This window comes from Pseudophryne corroboree, chromosome 2, assembly GCF_028390025.1.
Source record: "Pseudophryne corroboree isolate aPseCor3 chromosome 2, aPseCor3.hap2, whole genome shotgun sequence".
Classification (NCBI taxonomy): Eukaryota; Metazoa; Chordata; class Amphibia; order Anura; family Myobatrachidae; genus Pseudophryne; species Pseudophryne corroboree.
Window position 1 is genome coordinate 894,744,426 of NC_086445.1, and position 22,123 is coordinate 894,766,548.

Consider the following 22,123-nt stretch of genomic DNA (forward strand, 5'->3'; position numbering starts at 1 on the left):
CAGCATTGTGAGTGACTGAGCAGATCTATCTAGTGTGTGGCTAGACCCCTACATAGATCTGCCTAGTTGCAACGGTTTTGTAGTAGCTTCATATAGTTAGAATCTGCAGGCTTGCTATGCAGGAGCAAATATAATAAATATATATATATATATATATATATATATATATATATGGGGGGGGGTCACCAATATTTTTCTTGCCTGCGGGCAACTGGGACAAGCTTACGCCACTGGGGGCAATCATTATAAATTGAGCGAGCAGGTAAATAATATCTTTACTTTTATTAAGAGAGCAATATTTATTAATTATATTAAAAGGGTAATATTAAGTGAATGAACATTGGTGTTTAAAAATAGTTTTTAGAACTGGAGCAACATTTATTATTTTATGGCTATGTAAATGTTGCCCACATCATAAAAACATTTCTCCTGACACAGAAACCTTTTTAAACACCTATTTATTATTGTTCCCTTAATATAATAAAGTAATATTGCTCTCTACTATATTAATAAACTAGTCTTTCCCCATAAAAGGATTATCAATGTTATCTGCTGGGTCTGGAATGATTTATTGGCGTTAACAATGTGGTCAATTACTATGAGGACAGTATAAGTCTGACGGTATAATGTCTGCGCCGTACTAATGCTAATTAAAGCATTTTAACTGTTTTGTCAATTTAACTTTAAGCTAGAGATGAGTGGGTTCGGATTTACTCGGTTCTCAAAGCGGCATCTTATTGGCTCACGGATGTCTCGTGTTTTGGATAGCCAATAAGATTCTGTTTTGAGAACAGAGTAAAATCCGAACCCGCTCATCTCTACTTTCAGCATGATGATAATGCTAACACATACCCATATACAGTATGTGCCTTCTCCATACCTGAAATCTTACTAAATATCTCATCCTGTATAACAATACAATAAATGTTTTCATCATATGAGTGCAATTCTAAGTACACGGGTGTGTCCAATCTGAATTAAGGGGTCTATTTACTAAGCCTTGAACGGAAAGAAAGTATCAGCCAATCAGCACCTAACTGCCATGTCACAGGCTGGGTGTAAAAAATGACAGTTAGGTGATTAACTGGTGCTTTATCTTTGTCCACTTTATCTCCGTCTAAGGCTTAGTAAATAGACTCCTAATAAAGTTGGATATTCTCCAAACCACTTAGCTCCTCCCAGAGGCGTCACTCACCTCTGTAACACCCAGTGCAGCAGCGAGGAAAAAGGGACGGGGCTTAACATGAATGAGTGGGGCTTAAATAGAGGGGTGGGGCTTCCCGGGCGGCACCCGTTTATAGCTTATTTCAGGCACAAAAAGGGGTGGGGCTTTGCGGGAGGGGGCGGGGCTTCACGTCCCGACACCCTTTTTTTTGTCACTGGGGGGTGTGGGAGGTGAGGGCTGACTTCCAGGGGTGCTGTCCCTGCAGTGATGGCTCCTACACAGTGACAGGAGTCGAGTGCTGCACATAATATAACAGTGCAGCACTCGGCTCCTGTCACTGTGCAGGAGCCGGCATTTTGGTGTCACCCCTCAGCGGGTGACACCCGGGAGCGGGCCGCAGCCCCCTTGTGACGCCACTGGCTCCTCCGATACGAATATGTGAAATATTTCACCCCTCACAATCATTACATACAGACCCATGCACATCACATGCAACTAAACTAGTTACACCAATATGACCCATTCGCTGTGGGGGGCACACTAACAATGTCTGTAAATGCCCCTTGGTGGATTGATGCTGTACTTCGTTCTAACTAGATAATACTTTCTCTCCAATGGATGTTTATTTTCATGTTCAACTTTTTACCAAATGAGTCTCTACCCTGACATGTGCCCCATTGGGGTGATGATCAACAGGAGTTGTGGAGCTTTATGAAAGAACAAGAATCTTTTAAAGCTTGGAAAATTTATTTTCTGAATAATATAACATTTGAAAATGTCACTGAAAAGAGCAGCACTGAGACGTAGCTGGAAGATGATAACATGCAGTTTACTGAGGCGTATCAAATAATATTTATAACGTTTCTCTATCTTTGACACAGAGAGGGGCTGACATAAAGTTGATGACAAGTCAGCCACAATTGCTTCCACTTTACGTGTACAGATCTATGGCCCAAATGTATTAAGCCTTAACAAGAGATAAAGTGGACGCAGATAAAGCACCAGCCAATCAGCTCCTAACTGCCATGTCACAGGCTGTGTTTGAAAAAATAAGATTTTACTCACCGGTAATTCTATTTCTCGTAGTCCGTAGTGGATGCTGGGACTCCGTAAGGACCATGGGGAATAGCGGCTCCGCAGGAGACTGGGCACAACTAAAGAAAGCTTTAGGACTACCTGGTGTGCACTGGCTCCTCCCACTATGACCCTCCTCCAGACCTCAGTTAGGATACTGTGCCCGGAAGAGCTGACACAATAAGGAAGGATTTTGAATCCCGGGTAAGACTCATACCAGCCACACCAATCACACCGTATAACTCGTGATACAATACCCAGTTAACAGTATGATAACAACTGAGTCTCTCAACAGATGGCTCAACAAAAACCTTTAGTTAGGCAATAACTATATACAAGTATTGCAGACAATCCGCACTCGGGATGGGCGCCCAGCATCCACTACGGACTACGAGAAATAGATTTACCGGTGAGTCAAATCTTATTTTCTCTAACGTCCTAAGTGGATGCTGGGGACTCCGTAAGGACCATGGGGATTATACCAAAGCTCCCAAACGGGCGGGAGAGTGCGGATGACTCTGCAGCACCGAATGAGCAGACTCTAGGTCCTCCTCAGCCAGGGTATCAAACTTGTAGACTCTTGCAAAAGTGTTTGAACCCGACCAAGTAACAGCTTGGCAAATTTGTAAAGCCGAGACCCCTCGGGCAGCCGCCCAAGAAGAGCCCACTTTCCTCGTGGAATGGGCTTTTACAGATTTAGGGTGCGGCAGTCCAGCCGCAGAATGTGCAAGTTGAATCGTGCTACAGATCCAGCGAGCAATAGTCTGCTTAGAAGCAGGAGCACCCAGCTTGTTGGGTGCAAACAGGATAAATAGCGAGTCAGTTTTCCTGACTCCAGCCGTCCTGGAAACATATACTTTTCAGGGCCCTGACTACGTCCAGAAACTTGGAATCCTCCAAGTCCCAAGTAGCCACAGGCACCACAATAGGTTGGTTCACATGAAAAACTGATACCACCTTAGGAAGGAATTGGGAACGAGTCCTCAATTCCGCCTTATCCACATAAAATACAGATAACGGCTTTTGCATGACAAAGCCGCCAATTCTGATACACGCCTGGCCGACGCCCAGGCCCACAGCATGACCACTTTCCACGTGAGGTATTGTAGCTCCACGGATTTAAGTGGCTCAACTCAATGCGACTTCAGGAAATCCAACACTACGTTGAGATCCCACGGTGCCACTGGAGGCACAAACGGGGGCTGACTATGCAGCACTCCCTTAACAAAAGTCTGAACTTCAGGCAGTGAAGCCAGTTCTATTTTGGAAGAAAATCGATAGAGCCGAAATCTGGACCTTAATGGAACCCAATTTTAGGCCCATAGTAACCTCTGACTTGTAGGAAGTGCAGAAATCGACCTAGCTGAAATTCCTCCTTTGGGGCCTTACTGGCCTCACAGCACACAACATATTTCCGCCATATGCGGTGATAATGGTTTGCGTTCACTTCTTTCCTAGCTTTAAATAGCGTAGGGATAACTTCCTCCGGAATGCCCTTTTCCTTCAGGATCCGGCGTTCAACCGCCATGCCGTCAAACGCAGCCGCGGTACGTCTTGGAACAGACAGGCCCCCTGCTGCAGCAGGTCCTGTCTGAGCGGCAGAGGCCATGGGTCCTCTGAGAATATTTCTTGGAGTTCTGGGTACCAAGCTCTTCTTGGCCAACCCGGAACAATGAGTATAGTTCTTACTCCTCTCCTTCTTATTATTCTCATTACCCTGGGTATGAGAGGCAGAGAAGGGAACACATACACCGACTGGTACACCCTCGGTGTTACCAGAGCGTCCACAGCTATCGCCTGAGGGTCCCTTGACCTGGCGCAATATCTTTGTAGCTTTTTGTTGAGGCGGGACGCCATCATGTCCACCTGTGGCCTTTCCCAACGGTGTACAATCATTTGGAAGACTTCTGGATGAAGTCCCCACTCTCCCGGGTGGAGGTCGTGTCTGCTGAGAAAGTCTGCTTCTCAGTTTTCCACTCCGGGAATGAACACTGCTGACAGTGCTAACACATGATTTTCCGCCCATCGGAGAATCCTTGTGGCTTCTGCCATCGCCATCCTGCTTCTTGTGCCGCCCTGTCGGTTTACATGAGCGACCGCCGTGATGTTGTCTGACTGGATCAGCACCGGCCGGTGTTGAAGCAGGGGTCTAGCCTGACTTAGGGCATTGTAAATGGCCCATAGTTCCAGAACATTTATGTGTAGGGAAGTCTCCTGACTTTTCCATAGGCCTTGGAAGTTTCTTCCCTGTGTGACTGCCCCCCAGCCTTGAAGGCTGGCATCCGTGGTCACCAGGACCCAGTCCTGTATGCCGAATCTGCGGCCCCCTAGAAGATGAGCACTCTGCAGTCACCACCACAGCGACACCCTGGCCCTTGGAGACAGGGTTATCCGCCGATGCATCTGAAGATGCGACCCGGACCACTTGTCCAACAGATCCCACTGGAAGATCCTTGCATGGGACCTGGTGAATGGAATTTCTTCGTAAGAAGCTACCATCTTTTCCAAGGCTCGCGTGCATTGATGCACCGACACCTGTATTTGTATTAGGAGGTCTCTGTCTAGAGACGCCAACTCCTTGGACTTCTCCTCCGGGAGAAACCCTTTTTATCCTGTTCTGTGTCCAGAACCATACCCAGGAACAGTAGACGCGTCGTAGGAACCAGCTGCGACTTTGGAATATTCAGAATCCAGCCGTGCTGTTGTAGCACTTCCCGAGATAGTGCTACTCCGACGAACAACTGCTCCCTGGACCTCGCCTTTATAAGGAGATCGTCCAAGTACGGGATAAGTACTTCGGCCATTACCTTGGTAAATACCCTCGGTGCCGGGGACAGACCAACGGCAACGTCTGGAATTGGTAATGACAATCCTGTACCACAATTTTGAGGTACACCTGGTGAAGAAGGTAAATAGGGACATGCAGGTAAGCATCCTTGATGTCCAGTGATACCATGAAATTCTCCAGGCTTGCAATAATCGCCCTGAGTGATTCCATTTTGAACTTGAACCTTCGTATATAAGTGTTCAAGGATTTCAATTTTAGAATGGGTCTCACCGAACCGTCTGGTTTCGGTACCACAAACATTTTGGAATAGTAACCCCGGCCTTGTTGACGGAGGGTTACCTTGATTTCACATGCTGGAAGTACAGCTTGTGAATTGCCGCCAGTACTACCTCCCTTTCTCCAAGGGCAGCAGGCAAGGCTAATGTGAGGTAACGGCGAGGGGGAGTCGCCTCGAACTCCAGCTTGTATCCCTGTGATACTACTTGCAGAACCTAGGGATCCACCTGTGGGCAAGCCCACTGGTCCCTGAAGTTCCCGAGACGCGCCCCCACCGCACCTGTCTCCACCTGTGGAGCCCCAGCGTCATGCGGTGGACTCAGGAAGCGGGGGAAGATTTTTGATCTTGGGAATTGGCTGTCTGGTGCAGCTTTTTCCTTCTTCCCTTGTCTCTGTGCAGAAAGGAAGCGCCTTTGACCCGCTTGCTTTTCTGAAGCCGAAAGGACTGTACCTGAAAATACGGTGCTTTCTTAGGCTGTGAGGAAACCTGAGGTAAAAATTTTTCTTCCCAGCTGTTGCTGTGGATACGAGGTCCCAGAGACCATCCCCAAACAATTCCTCACCCTTATAAGGCAGAATCTCCATGTGCCTTTTAAGGCAGCATCACCTGTCCACTGCCGGGTCTCTAATACCCTCCTGGCAGAATGGACATTGCATTAATTCTGGATGCCAGCCGGCAAATATCCCCCTGTGCATCCTTCATATAAGACGACGTCTTTAATATGCTCTATGTTAGCAAAATATTATCCCTGTCTAGGGTATTAATATTATCTGACAGGGTATCAGACCACGCTGCAGCAGCACTATTTATGCTGAGGCAATTTTAGGTCTCAGTATAGTACCTGAGTGTGTATATACAGACTTCAGGATAGCCTCCTGCTTTTTATCAGCAGGCTCCTTCAAGGTGGCCGTATCCTAAGACGGCAGTGCCACCTTTTTTTTTTTTTTACAAACGTGTGAGCGCCTTATCCACCCTAGGGGATATCTCCCAACGTGACCTATCCTCTGGCGGGAAAGGGTACGCCATCAGTAACTTATTAGAAATCACCAGTTTCTTATCGGGGGAACTCACGCTTCTTTACACACTTCATTCACTCATCTGATGGGGGAACAAAACACTGGCTGCTTTTTCTCCCCAAAAATAAAACCCCTTTTATGTGGTACTTGGGTTCATGTCAGAAATGCGTAACACATTTATCATTGCCGAGATCATGTAACGGATGTTCCTAGTGGATTGTGTATATATATCTCAACCTCGTCGACACTGGAGTCAGACTCCGTGTCGACATCTGTGTCTGCCATCTGAGGTAACGGGCGTTTTTTGAGCCCCTGATGGCCTTTGAGACGCCTGGGCAGGCGCGGGCTGAAAAGCCGGCTGTCCCACAGCTGTTACGTCATCCAGCCTTTTATGTAAGGAGTTGACATTGTCGGTTAATACCTTCCACCTATCCATCCACTCTGGTGTCGGCCCCACAGGGGACGACATCCCATTTATCGGCCTCTGCTCCGCCTCCACGTAACCTTCCTCATCCAACATGTCGACACAGCCGTACACACACAGGGAATGCTCTGACTGAGGACAGGACCCCACAAAGTCCTTTGGGGAGACAGAGAGAGAGTATGCCAGCACACACCAGAGCGCTATATAATGCAGGGATTAACACTATAACTGAGTAATTTTTCCCCCAATAGCTGCTTGTATACATATATTGCGCCTAAATTTAGTGCCCCCCCTCTCTTTTTAACCCTTTGAGCCTGAAAACTAAAGGAGAGAGCCTGGGGAGCTATCTTCCAGCTAGACTGTGAAGATAAAATGGCGCCAGTGTGCTGAGGGAGATAGCCCCGCCCCTTTTTCGGCTGACTTCTCCCGCTTTTTCTGGAATACTGGCAGGGGTATTTTTACATCTATATAGCCTCTAGGACTATATATGATGTAGATTTGCCAGCCAAGGTGTCTTATATTGCCCTCAGGGCGCCCCCCCCCCCCCCCCCCCCCCCAGCGCCCTGCACCCATCAGTGACCGGAGTGTGAGGTGTACATGAGGAGCAATGGCGCACAGCTGCAGTGCTGTGCGCTACTTTGGTGAAGACCGAAGTCTTCTGCCGCCGATTTTCCGGACCTCTTCACTCTTCTGGCTCTGTAAGGGGGACGGCGGCGCGGCTCCGGGAACGAACACCAAGGTCGGGTCCTGCGGTCGATCCCTCTGGAGCTACTGGTGTCCAGTAGCCTAAGAAGCCCAAACTACCACCTGTTAGGTAGGTTCGCTTCTTCTCCCCTTAGTCCCTCGCTGCAGTGAGTCTGTTGCCAGCAGATCTCACTGAAAATAAAAAACCTAAATATACTTTCTTTCTAGGAGCTCAGGAGAGCCCCTAGTGTGCATCCAGCTCAGCCGGGCACAAGATTCTAACTGAGGTCTGGAGGAGGGTCATAGTGGGAGGAGCCAGTGCACACCAGGTAGTCCTAAAGCTTTCTTTAGTTGTGCCCAGTCTCCTGCGGAGCCGCTATTCCCCATGGTCCTTACGGAGTCCCCAGCATCCACTTAGGACGTTAGAGAAATGACAGTTAGGAGCTGGTTGGCTGGTACTTTATCACTCTTTATCCATCTCCACTTTAGCAATTGTTAAGGCTTAATGTATTTGGGGCCAGATGTGTATATTCAACATATGCTTGTCTTGAGACCCATCATCAGTGACATGGGAGTGATGTCATAAAGCCTCACATGCCTATGTATGTAGGGGGCTAGCCACTGGTAGCCTCATATTGTGACTACTGGTCATAGCGAGTTGAACAGAGCTTCAAATTGTTTTGTTTATTCCGATTTAATCTTTCAATGGACGTCCTCTCCAAAAGTCTGCTTCAAGATCTGAAAGAAGCGCCAACAGAGATTGTGCCGGTGCTGCTGAAGACATTGGAGGATATAGTCCAGAAGGATGATAATAAGAGCTTCCACAAATATGATGTGATCCTGCATCATATCCTGGTGTACCTGAAGTCTCCAGATGAAACAGTGCAGCTTTCTGCCATCAGCCTATTTGGGAACCTTGTAAGGCGTTACAGACAGTTCCCGGGCTGCTACATCTGGACGGTTATTAAAGGACAGCTGCTGCCATTGCTTGTCTCACTGCACTGCAATAACCAGCAAATATCCGATGCTGCAGCTGTCACTCTCCACTGCTGCCTTGGACTAAGGACGGCGCTGGCCTGCAGTGACCCGAAATACCAGGAGGTCATCTATCACACCCTGGCAAGGAGGCAGTGCTTGAAGAAACTCCTATTCCAGGCTGTGAAAGGCCTGCAGATGTATCAGGACACTGCAGCACTTGTGAGTGTGATAACAACGGTGAAAGAGTTTATCTCTAACTACGAACTTTCTGATATGGATGTGAAAGATCTCTGGAAAGAGCTGGAAAAGGCCACAAGACACCCTTGTCCAAGAATACAAGGAGGGGCCAGGATCGCCATCCTGTCACTAAGTAAGAAATGGATGAGCCTGGTGAACACCAGGAAAAGTAAGAGGACAGGACATGCCCCTCAGTCCTGCTGGCAGGAGGCACAGGAGCGCAGGAACACCTTATCTAAGCCCTTCATTGCTTTATTAATTAAAGCCTTAGAGAATAAGAACGTGTATCATGGATTTGTGTGTAAGTAGATATATTTAGCAGTTCCCTCTTTTCTGTCAGGTGCAGTACATAGGTAGGGGGTTGTTTTTCTACCTAAGCTATTTAGATCTGTCCACATTAGCGTATCCGCCCTATGTTACATGTCACCCGGAAGGCTTGCTCAAATCAAGATATAAAGAAGCAGAAGGGGCAGATCACATGTATGTATATAGGGATAAGCAATCTCTATGCTTTATTTTTATTGGCTGTTCAATCTGTGGGTATAATCCAGAATCTATTTGTCGCCTCTCTCATTTGCATACAGTGCCAGTGGCATGTGAGCCAATGTATGTGTCCTCATACACCTGCCCTATGTATACTATATGCTGTGCCATGCTCTGTAATGGGACTTTCCTACTTATCTCTGAATTTAGCATCTTTCTTGCATTGTAGCCTCATCCAAAGTCACTTACAGTATATGGAGACTTTTCTGCTCAGTCTATGCATCTGTAATTTGTATATACTCAAAACACAGATAAATATACTTGTCTTTGCTTTTATAATTGTTCCACTAAAATATGTATATACAGTAATCAATTAGGATCAACTCATACCCACAACTTTAATGGATTCACATAGAGTAGTCAGTAGAGCAGGTGCACACAATGAATGAATTTAGTGTCTTCAGTAACGGGGCATACACACGGAGCGATATGAACTACCGATATGGACTATATAGTCCATATCAGTAGAAAACATAGGGGTCTATTTACTAAGCCTTGGATGGAGATAGAGTGGCTGGAGTTAAAATCCCAACCAACCAGCTCCTAACTGTCGTTTTTCAAACCCAGCCTGTAACATGGCAGTTAGGAGCTGATTGGCTGGTTGTTTATCTCCATCCACGGCTTAGTAAATAGACCCCATAGTATGTATACAGTTTACGATGGGCAACATCTCCACTTTTGTAAACCCGCACCTTAGTAAATATTCCCCAAGATTTGCAATAGGAGTCCTACTAAATATCACAGTGATTACATCAAAGTCATCACATCACATCTACCCCGTTATGCCACTGTTGATGTTAATGTAGATTATTTGGATATCAGAAGTCACTGAGAAGTTAATATTTTATTTATACAGCTGTTTATTACCTTCGAATGTCCTTATAAACTAAATTTTTATATTACAAATATTGTTATTAATTTTCATTTATCTTTACCCCACTCTTTACTGTTAATGTGCAAAATAAATGTATGAAAAATACATTAATACCCCTTTCACACCGCCAATGCCGGATCCCACCCGAGAATTGGAAACGGGTCCTTCCAGGGTGGGATCCGGCATTGGACCCTAACAGCAGGCATACCATCCCGGCAATTTGCCGGGTTGGATGTCATAGCGGCAGAGGGCTCATCTCCGCGCCGCCGCTCCCTATTGTAGTGAACAGGTCCCAAACCCGTTCACACCGCCACTGACCCGGTATTCAACCCGGGAATAATACTGTGAACCGGGAATTCGACCATGGCCCTTTCACGCCGAACCGATACCGGGTTATTTGTGCGGTATGAAAGTGGTATTATACTGTACATTTACTGGTTAATTGTTATTTTGCATATAAAATGATATATGGGATACTATAAATTATATATGGACATTATAAGTCCTGCAGAAACTCATTACATGTAGGTTCCAGGCTGCCTCCCACTTTTATAGAGGTCAGGGAACTTTGAGGTGATTTTTAATATCCTTAATGTTACAATTGATGTACTTTATGTCTTATAATATGCATTTCAATATGGAACATGCCATTAAATTTATATACTGCAAGATCCCCATATCCAGGTGAGTTTATTCTCCGCTGAGAGTTATTTATTCCATCATGGACACTTTCAGCAGATATCATGTGACACAGGTGACATCACTGTGCCCCAAATAAAATTGATGAATTCACCGCTCACTAAATATAAATAAGAAGTCATATTTTTAAACTTTAGTTTCCCAAAACAGGAACATTACTGCTATATTATATTGAGATACAGAAATGGAGAGGCAGCCCTGCTGCGGAAATGAACCAGTTCCGCTGTTCTGTATACTCGTTGCTGTGCACTCATTGTGGTACAGCCAAAACACTTTTTTCTCAATGGCCATTTGGTGAAATGAATGAAACAAAGGATATGCAGCACATTCCATGTAATACAGTTCTATAGCACTATATGGTTTATACCAGCGTGGTCGGCCGTCTGGCTGGGTTTCGGTTCCTGTGTGCAGCCGAGGGAAGAGACCTGATCTCCGCTTTATTGGGCTCTTAGACTGTGTCTTGGTCACTACTGCAGGAGGCTGTAATACACATTTACAATGAAAAGGCATATTAGCTTGCAACAATGAGAATTATAGTAAAAACTGCACATATCTAGGTGTATTTTGACCACCATAATAGAAACATTCAAATACAAATGTGATACATGCAATAAGGGCAGTCCTGATGTCCCCTTACTCTAATCAATAAGGCTAAACCCAGGGCTGGTGCTAGGGTGTTTAGAGCCTTCCTGCAAACTATAAATTTGTGCCCTCCCTACCATATTTAAAAAAGTGACAATGCACGCTGAAGGCATGCGATGCAAATAAGGGTTGTGGTCTCACAAGGAAGGGGCGTGGTCACAGAATAGTACAGATTTGAGTATACCACACAGAAGTACAATCTTATTCACATTACACCACACGTAGTGCCCCCGATTCACATTACACTACATAGTAGTGTCCCTTATTCACGTTACGACACACATTTGTGCCCCGTATACACCAAGCCCAAAGTAGTGCCCCTTTTACACATAATGCCCACAGTAGTAGTGACATAAGATGTGAAAAGAGCAGAAGAGGAATAAGAAAGGGGAGACAGAAGAAGGTGAAAGGTAAGAGGAACAGTGTGTTGTGAGGGGAACAAGGGAAAAGCAGGTGTTGTTGGAAAATGGTGGAAGAAAAATGGAGTAAAGACATGATAGATGGGGTACAAGGAGACTTAGGGGTATATTCAATTGAATTCGGATCCATTCCGACATTCATTTGTCGGAATGGATCCGACTTGGGCTATTCAATGCCATCTCAATTCGACTTTTAAAAAAGTCGAATTGAGATGCGGGAGGGGAGACGGGGGAGAGCCGCGGGCAGACAGGGGAGAGCAGCGCTACAGCAGCGGCATAGCAGCGTAGTTGGAGGATGTGTCACAGCCGGTGTCACAGGCGCCGCTCACGGCAGCGTCCACCCGGCTACAGCAAGCGAGGTCTTGCTTGCTGGAGCCGGGTGGACGCTGCTGTGAGCAGCGGCTGTGACACATCCTCCAGCTACGCTGCTATGCCGCTGCTGTAGCGCTGCTCCCCCGGCTGCCCGCGGCTCTCCCCCATCTCCCCCCGTCACCTCCTCTCCCCCGTCTCTGCTCCCGCATCTTAATTCGTCTTTTTTAAAGTCGAATTGAGATGGTCAAAAAGGGGTCCAAAACCGTTTTCGACACAATCACACGGATCGGCAGCTATTCCGCCGATCCACGTGCTTTTTGACAAGTCGAATTCCTCGACTTGTCAAATAATTTGGGGTTATATTGAATAGGTCGGAACCCCTTCCGACCTAAAAAAGTCGAAAACTGACGTCTTTTCGACAGACGGCAGCTTTCGACTTCAATTGATTATACCCCTTAGAGAGGAGAGAGGTAGCCAGATGGGTATCCGAACTCTGGGTCGACACCACTTAGGTCGACACCCATAGGTCGACAGTGAATAGGTTGACACTAGAAATAGGTCGACACGACCATTACTTTTCTATTTTTTTACTTTTCATACTTTATGATCCACGTGGACTACGATTGGGAACGGTAAACTGTGTCGAGCGCAGCGGTAGTGGAGCAAAGCACCTTTGCTCTCTATGCGGGAGGCAGACGCAGGGGAGAGAGGGGGACAGATGCTGGGGAGAGACGGGGGCAGACGCTGGTGAGAGAAGGGGGACAGATGCTGGACAGGTGAAGACAAATGCTGGGGAGAGGGGGCAGACAGATGCTGGTCAGGGAGAGGAGGGGGACAGATGCTGAACAGAGAGAAAGGGGGTGCAGATGTTGGGGAGAGAGGGGCATATTGTGTTTAAATAAAGGGTAGGACAGCTAGCACCCAGATTCTGGGCAGAGAGAGGGGAGAGACAGACGATGGGCAGAGAGGGGGCAGATGCTGGACAAAGAAATGGGAAAGCAACCAGATTCTGGGCAGAAAGGGGGGGGGGCAGGTGCTGGGGAGAGAGGGGGGCAGATGCTGGGGAGAGAGGGGGGGGCAGATGCTAGGCAAAAAGAGGAGGGAAGGCAGATGCTGCGCAGAGAGAGGAGGAGAAGCAGATGCTGGGTATAGAGAGGAGAGGAGGCAGATGCTGGGCAGAGAGAGGAAGGGGGGCAGAGGCTAGACAGAGAGAAAGGGGGTGCAGATGCTGGGGAGAGGATGGGGCAGGTGCTGGGCAGAGAGAGGGGGGTAGGCAGATGCTGGGGAGGAGGGGGACAGATGCTGGGCATAGATGGGAGGCAGACTCTGGGGAGGGGGGCAGATGTTGATGCTGAGAGAGAAAGGGGGTGAAAATGCTCGGGGGGGGGGGGGGGGCAGATGTTGGGTAGGGAGAGGAGGGGAGGCAGATGCTGGTCAGAGAGAGGAAGGGGGCAGAGGCTGGACAGAGAGAAAGGGGATGCAGATGCTGGGGAGAGGATGGGGCAGGTGCTGGGCAGAGAGAGGGGGGGAGGCAGATGCTGGGCAAAAAGAGGAGGAGAGGCAGATGCTGGGCAGAGAGAGGAGGAGAGGCAGATGCTGGGTAGAGAGAGGAGGAGAGGCAGATGCTGGGTAGAGAGAGGAGGGGAGGCAGATGCTGGGCAGAGAGAGGAAGGGGGGCAGAGGCTGGACAGAGAGAAAGGGGATGCAGATGCTGGGGAGAGGATGGGGCAGGTGCTGGGCAGAGAGGGGGGGGGGGCAGATGCTGGGCAGAGAGAGGAGGAGAGGGTAGGACAGCTAGCACCCAGATTCTGGGCAGAGAGAGGGGAGAGACAGACGATGGGCAGAGAGGGGGCAGATGCTGGACAAAGAAATGGGAAAGCAACCAGATTCTGGGCAGAAAGGGGGGGGGGCAGGTGCTGGGAAGAGAGGGGGGCAGATGCTGGGGAGAGAGGGGGTGCAGATGCTGGGCAGAGAAGGGGGACAGATGCTGACAGGGGATTACAGATGCTGGGGAAAGGGGGGGCAGATGCTAGGCAAAAAGAGGAGGGAAGGCAGATGCTGCGCAGAGAGAGGAGGGGAGGCAGATGCTGGGCAGAGAGAGGAGGGAAGGCAGATGCTGGGTAGACAGAGGGGGGAGGCAGATGCTGGGCAGAGAGAGGAGGAGAGGCAGATGCTGGGTAGAGAGAGGAGGGGAGGCAGATGCTGGGCAGAGAGAGGAAGGGGGGCAGAGGCTGGACAGAGAGAAAGGGGATGCAGATGCTGGGGAGAGGATGGGGCAGGTGCTGGGCAGAGAGGGGGGGGAGGCAGATGCTGGTCAGAGAGAGGAGGAGAGGGTAGGACAGCTAGCACCCAGATTCTGGGCAGAGAGAGGGGAGAGACAGACGATGGGCAGAGAGGGGGCAGATGCTGGACAAAAAAATGGGAAAGCAACCAGATTCTGGGCAGAAAGGGGGGGGGCAGGTGCTGGGGAGAGAGGGGGGCAGATGCTGGGGAGAGAGGGGGGGCAGATGCTGGGGAGAGAGGGGGGGCAGATGCTAGGCAAAAAGAGGAGGGAAGGCAGATGCTGCGCAGAGAGAGGAGGAGAGGCAGATTCTGGGCAGAGAGAGGAGGAGAAGCAGATGCTGGGTAGAGAGAGGAGGGGAGGCAGATGCTGGGCAGAGAGAGGAAGGGGGGCAGAGGCTGGACAGAGAGAAAGGGGGTGCAGATGCTGGGGAGAGGATGGGGCAGGTGCTGGGCAGAGAGAGGGGGGTAGGCAGATGCTGGGGAGGAGGGGGACAGATGCTGGGCATAGATGGGAGGCAGACTCTGGGGAGGGGGGCAGATGTTGATGCTGAGAGAGAAAGGGGGTGAAAATGCTCGGGGGGGGGGGGGCAGATGTTGGGTAGGGAGAGGAGGGGAGGCAGATGCTGGTCAGAGAGAGGAAGGGGGCAGAGGCTGGACAGAGAGAAAGGGGATGCAGATGCTGGGGAGAGGATGGGGCAGGTGCTGGGCAGAGAGAGGGGGGGAGGCAGATGCTGGGCAAAAAGAGGAGGAGAGGCAGATGCTGGGCAGAGAGAGGAGGAGAGGCAGATGCTGGGTAGAGAGAGGAGGAGAGGCAGATGCTGGGTAGAGAGAGGAGGGGAGGCAGATGCTGGGCAGAGAGAGGAAGGGGGGCAGAGGCTGGACAGAGAGAAAGGGGATGCAGATGCTGGGGAGAGGATGGGGCAGGTGCTGGGCAGAGAGGGGGGGGAGGCAGATGCTGGGCAGAGAGAGGAGCAGAGGGTAGGACAGCTAGCACCCAGATTCTGGGCAGAGAGAGGGGAGAGACAGACGATGGGCAGAGAGGGGGCAGATGCTGGACAAAGAAATGGGAAAGCAACCAGATTCTGGGCAGTAAGGGGGGGGCAGGTGCTGGGGAGAGAGGGGGGCAGATGCTGGGGAGAGAGGGGGTGCAGATGCTGGGCAGAGAAGGGGGACAGATGCTGACAGGGGATTACAGATGCTGGGGAAAGGGGGGGCAGATGCTAGGCAAAAAGAGGAGGGAAGGCAGATGCTGCGCAGAGAGAGGAGGGGAGGCAGATGCTGGGCAGAGAGAGGAGGGAAGGCAGATGCTGGGTAGACAGAGGGGGGAGGCAGATGCTGGGCAGAGAGAGGAGGAGAGGCAGATGCTGGGTAGAGAGAGGAGGGGAGGCAGATGCTGGGCAGAGAGAGGAAGGGGGGCAGAGGCTGGACAGAGAGAAAGGGGATGCAGATGCTGGGGAGAGGATGGGGCAGGTGCTGGGCAGAGAGGGGGGGGAGGCAGATGCTGGTCAGAGAGAGGAGGAGAGGGTAGGACAGCTAGCACCCAGATTCTGGGCAGAGAGAGGGGAGAGACAGACGATGGGCAGAGACGGGGCAGATGCTGGACAAAAAAATGGGAAAGCAACCAGATTCTGGGCAGAAAGGGGGGGGGGGGCAGGTGCTGGGGAGAGAGGGGGGCAGATGCTGGGGAGAGAGGGGGTGCAGATGCTGGGGAGAGAAGGGGGACAGATGCTGACAGGGGATGACAGATGCTGGGAAAAGGGGGGGCAGATGCTAGGCAAAAAGAGGAGGGAAGGCAGATGCTGCGCAGAGAGAGGAGGGGAGGCAGATGCTGGGCAGAGAGAGGAGGAGAGGCAGATTCTGGGCAGAGAGAGGAGGAGAGGCAGATGCTGGGCAGAGAGAGGAGGAGAGGCAGATTCTGGGCAGAGAGAGGAGGAGAGGCAGATGCTGGGCAGAGAGAGGAGGAGAGGCAGATGCTGGGCAGAGAGAGGAGGAGAGGCAGATGCTGGGCAGAGAGAGGAGGGAAGGCAGATGCTGCGCAGAGAGAGGATGGGGCAGGTGCTGGGCAGAGAGAGGAGGAGAGGCAGATGCTGGGCAGAGAGAGGAGGAGAGGCAGATGCTGGGCAGAGAGAGGAGGGAAGGCAGATGCTGCGCAGAGAGAGGATGGGGCAGGTGCTGGGCAGAGAGAGGAGGAGAGGCAGATGCTGGGCAGAGAGAGGAGGGGAGGCAGATGCTGGGCAGAGAGAGGAGGGGAGGCAGATGCTGGGCAGAGAGAGGAAGGGGGGCAGAGGCTGGACAGAGAGAAAGGGGATGCAGATGCTGGGGAGAGGATGGGGCAGGTGCTGGGCAGAGAGGGGGGGGAGGCAGATGCTGAGCAGAGAGAGGAGGAGAGGGTAGGACAGCTAGCACCCAGATTCTAGGCAGAGAGAGGGGGGAGACAGACGATGGGCAGAGAGGGGGCAGATGCTGGACAATGAAATGGGAAAGCAATCAGATTCTGGGCAGAAAGGGAAGGGGGGGCAGGTGCTGGGGAGAGAGGTGGGGGGCAGATGCTGGGGAGAGAGGGGGGGCAGATGCTGGGGAGAGAGGGGGGACAGATGCTGACAGGGGATGACAGATGCTGGGGAAAGGAGAGGCAGATGCTAGGCAAAAAGAGGAGGGAAGGCAGATGCTGCGCAGAGAGAGGATGGGGCAGGTGCTGGGCAGAGAGAGGGGGGAGGCAGATGCTGGGCAGAGAGAGGAGGAGAGGCAGATGCTGGGTAGAGAGAGGAGGGGAGGCAGATGCTGGGGAGAGGATGGAACAGGTGCTGGGCAGAGAGAGGAGGAGAGGCAGATGCTGGGTAGAGAGAGGTGGGGAGGCAGATGCTGGGGAGGAGGGGGACAGATGCTGGGCATAGATGGGAGGCAGACTCTGGGGAGGGGGCAGATGTTGATGCTGAGGAGAGAGAAAGGGGGTGAAAATGCTCGGGAGAGGGGGGGGGGCAGATGTTGGCAGCAAGAGGAGGTGGGCAGATGCTACACAGATAGGGGAGGGAAGGCAGATGCTGGGGAGGGAGAGGAGGGAGCAGATGCTGGACAGAGAGGGGGGGGGCAGATTATGAGGAGAGAGGGAGGGGGACAGATGCTGGATGGGGGGCAGATGCTGGAAAGAGAGGGGGGCACCTGAAGGGCGGAGAGAGGGGGGACAGATGCTGGGGAGGGGGTCAAATGATGGGTAGAGAGAGGGGGCAGGTGCTGGTCAGAGAGGGGGGGGGCAGATGCTGGGGAGAGAGGTGGGCACAGATGGGCAGAGAGAGGGGGGACAGATATTAAGCACAGACTATACAGAGACAGAATAAAACATGCAGCAGTCAGAGAGAGACAGAAGCTGCATAGAGAGGTGGCAGAGATAGGCTGACAGGATCAGTTGCTGTGGAGACAGAGCCAAGCTTAATACTCACAGACAGGGGCCATGCTGTAAGATTCTCCGTACTCCAGGGGTCAGAGGAGCATGTGACAGGCTCTTCTAATCAGTATGTGCCGAGCTCCTCCAATCACAGCTCGGCACATGCTCTTCTGACACTCATGCTGAGATCAGGGAGGAGAGACTCAGCACCACAGTGAGTTATAGGGGACCTCCCCTGCTGCTGCACTCTCAGTCATCTATGCCCCCCTCCCCCCTGCCGGTGCCGCTGCCTGTCATACAGTGTGACAGGCGCAGCATCAGCAGCAGAGCAGGGAGTGCGCCTCTCCAGCACGGCATCTCCCTGCTTTGCAAACTCTACTGAGTGGATAGCACCGGTCTTGGCGAAACCTAAACTAGTATTTTACATTACAAAACTGAAAAGTATATTTTAATGAGAGTAGTGGAAGTAAAGTGGTCTGGGTTAGTTCTAAATCCAAGTTGGGTAAGTGACCTCTGATGTCACCATGGGGAGGAACCACGTCACCAGGGGGAGGGGCCATGCCCGAACAGGGTACCCGGAATGTACCCTCGCCACCAGGTTACTAAAGGTAGTAGTTGGTGGCGTGGATAGTAGAAGACTATTCCGCTGGCCTAACTCCTCCCCCTGGTGACATGGCTCCTCCCCCAGGCGTCATAGGTCCTTTAGGCCACTTGATTCTAGCATCTACCAAGTGGTCTGAGGATGGACGTCAGTGTGATATTTACAGTGTGACACAAACACAACGTGTCTCCTGTTCCTGCCCTCTACATGCCAAGCTGCTCTTCTAGATTGCAGAGGTTACTCCTGAGAGTAAAGCTGGGTATACACACTAGACGATATGTTGTCCGATTCAGCAGATTGGACCAACGTCAAGTGTGTACTCATTATGTTGCTAACGATAAGCTCTCCCATGGGTCATCAGCGACAACCTCCATCAGCCCTACATGCAGGGCCGACGGAAGACATCGCTAGCGAGGGCCATGCTGTCGAATGCCTGACATTTGTGAGGATAGCTGCTGTGATTAAAGTGGGCCGGAACTGCATTCCAGCCCAACTTAACTACACACAGGCAGCCTATTAAGTACTAGTCAGGAATCGGAATAGAGAGAACACTATAATCAGACTGCTGCCCCGGCTCCGCTGCCTGCCCACAACATCTATTGTTCTGCAAGCTGTCACTCACACTGGGGCGGCGCGGGCAGGAATGATTGATTTAACCCGCCCCGCCTCCTCCAGAGCCTGTGCCATCGGAGGGAGAGAATTAAGTCATCGCGCGTCTGCAGGGAGCAGAGAGGACAGAGAGGAGCCGCCCTGACTGGGTTCCCAGCGACGCGGACGTTGAGGGCTTGGACAGAGACTGAGACTCCCTCAATCACACATGTAAAGAATTAAAAAAAAAAAAAAACACCATGCAATTGCAATGCAATATTTATGTATTTCACTCTCAGCTGTCTATGTAAATACACAGATATTTGGACATAACATTGACATGACTCTGTTGGTGATTAATGCTACAGTATATCATATATGGCAGAGTGAGTGATGCTACATTGCTCTCTTCCACCCAATATTGGGCCCGATTCAGACCTCATCGCTGCGGTGCGTTTTCACACAGCGGGTGATTATCGAACTACTGCGCATGCAGGTAGTGAGTGACAGACACAAGGCAGAAGTTGCTGGTGGTACCCGAGACCCCCTATTTATTCAGAGCCCTCACTAGACCATTCTCTACAAATGCCTAATTGCTGTCTGTTGTGTCTGTGAAATGGCTGAAAGTACAGTATAACCTGTAATATACTGTAGTACACAATAGAAACATAAAATGTGACGGCAGATAAGACCACTTGGTGCATGTAGTCTGCCACTTTTTTTTTTACCATATTTTTACCTCAAACCTTATTTGCTCCAATAAGCTCCACACTTGCAAACTGTACTTCCAGTGCTGTAATGTGAGACCTCAGGCTGGTAACGTCACTATTAGCTGCCGCGTTATGGCAAATGATCCAGTGGATAGTTGGGATGGAAAGCTCTGAAATTTCCCTCCACATTTGAGAATCTCATCAGAGGCTGATCCTGCGAAATGATCAGGGGTTTCTAGTTTTGTGAACATGTTTTAAAATGTGTGTTTTCTATTTTAATTTGCACGCCACAAGGAGTTTTGGGGTAGATGTAAGATTAGACGTTATGTGCGCTGATGCCACTTCCCCCCATGAAGGAGAAGTGTGCTATGCGCCCCGTCTAAGTGGTGTGTCATCTGCCAGGTGGGAGTGGCTAGGGTGTGGCTCCAATGGGTGGGGGGGTGGGGGTTGAGTTCCACCACCTCTCTAGGACCACTTTAAGCACTGGTGATGAATAATGAATCCACAGACTGACGACCTTACAAATAGTCATTTTCAATCATTTGAATATTATTTCCTACGGTCACAATGGCAGATTCGGGGGGGATGATGATGATCACAGGCACTGCACCCATGATGTGGATAAAAGGATGCCCTGAGTCCAACATCTCTGAACCTTGCAGTGGGGTGAGAGGGTGCAGTCCTGTAGCGCTCAGGTGCTTCCTGCATGTGCTTGCTCGGCTCTCCCATCCTACCCCTGCTCCTACCTAAGAGTCTGCGACCAACGCCTTGCTGCTCCCTGCATGTACCTGGATCTCCGTACATAAAGTGTCCGCTCCCCATTCTCCATCCCCGGAACCTTGTGGCCGCCCGTGTGCCAGGAAGCAGTTAGCATGGCAGGGCAGCCTTAGTGCAGGGAATCATCCTCAGTGCAGAGCAACAGCTGAGAGAGGGGAAGTCACCACTGTAGTGTCTGGGTATAGGGGTGGTAAATCAGTGAGTAATAATAATTCCCTGTGTACCCCACCAGCCCATTGCGCCCATCCCACTGCCCCCCACCTAGAAACACCCCCACCCCCAGCCAGCCAGTCACAGTGATATCCTCCATTCAGCCAAGTTTTCCTCCTCCCACCTCTATCCCACAGCCCCCTTTCCATCCTGCCCAGTGTCCCCCTCCATCTCACTGACCCCCCCATCCTAGTGTCTCCCACCCTGCCAGCTCAGTGTATTTCCCCTTCCCTTTCCCAACCAGCCCACTACCACATCTAACAAGAACCCTCCAGCCAGTCCAGTTACAGTGTCACCCCCTCAATAAGCCCAGTGTACCCCCTTCTCCAGCCTAGTGTTCCCCACATCCCGTCCAGTGCCCCCTATACCTCACCCACTGCCTCTCCCTGTCACATTTACCTGGCATCACCCACTGCCTCTACCTGTCACCCTCTTCCTCTCCCCGTCACTTACTGCCTCTCTCTCCTCATAACCCTTTCCTGTCACCCACTGGCTCATTCTAAATATTATTTGATTTGTTATGCCTTCGGCACGCACAAGCCCCCCCCCCCCCTCTCACCATGGTGTGTCCCCTGTCATTTTGTTCTGTATCCGCCCCTGTCCCCGTATAATCTAAATGTTACTGAGCGTGATATGATAGAGGTGCAGTTGTATTCATTCACTGTCATGTGCATCCACCATGCAGTGAACGGCACATGGGAACCGTTACAATACTTACAGAGAAGGTGGTCTTTGTGATCTCCGCAGTTGTATGCACAATGCCCCCACTCAAGCTTCCAGATATTCCTGCTGATTGATGCTTTTTCTGACTTCCCACCATGGTTTCCATTGAGTGGCTACGCACTCGGATTGCTCTCTTAGGAAAAAGAAAGAGACCGGTGAGAACAAATACCTCAAAACATCTGCAGATAAAGGGCATAGTAGAATGCCTATATCTTGTACACAAAGGCCCACCTATCTGATTCTGACTCACGTATCGACAAAATAAGAACTAAAAATAAAGAAACCAATAATTGCATATATTGTACTGAAGATCTAATATACATATACAAAGTATCGGATTTAAAATACAGTTCCGGTGATGTCTTCTCGAATATTGCACTCGCGCAGAAGAAAGCAAAGACTCTGGCCGGGACCAGATTCACGAAGACATCACTGGAAATATAGCGCCGCCGGCAGCCCAGTAACATAGTAAGAGTCTGTTCTTGGTGCAGGGCTCCCCTTCACTGAAAGGCATGTGTGCACCACACACACTGCATCCATTATACATACACCACTGACTGGGGGGTCCTGTTACTACAAAGATAATCGGAGGGAATATGTTACTAATGAGTTGATAGAGTGATGGTGTGATAATATAAATGAACACAATTAGGAATGTAGGAACATATAATGTTAGCATTGAATACAGTAATAATAGAATAGCACATGGATGTGGCG

General features: G+C 50.4%; 1 protein-coding gene across 9 annotated transcripts in view; it reads right to left on the bottom strand.

The window, feature by feature from the left end:
• RAP1GAP2 (RAP1 GTPase activating protein 2) overlaps positions 1-22,123 on the bottom strand; it is a 1,491,256-nt gene that overhangs the window by 28,630 nt on the left and 1,440,503 nt on the right. For all 9 annotated transcript variants that reach the window (XM_063956011.1, XM_063956008.1, XM_063956013.1 and 6 more), the window contains 2 exons: positions 21,402-21,539; positions 11,127-11,239 (listed from right to left, as the gene is read on the bottom strand). In XM_063956011.1, coding sequence (XP_063812081.1) covers positions 11,127-11,239; positions 21,402-21,539 — 251 coding nt within the window. The remainder of the gene's footprint in view (positions 1-11,126; positions 11,240-21,401; positions 21,540-22,123) is intronic.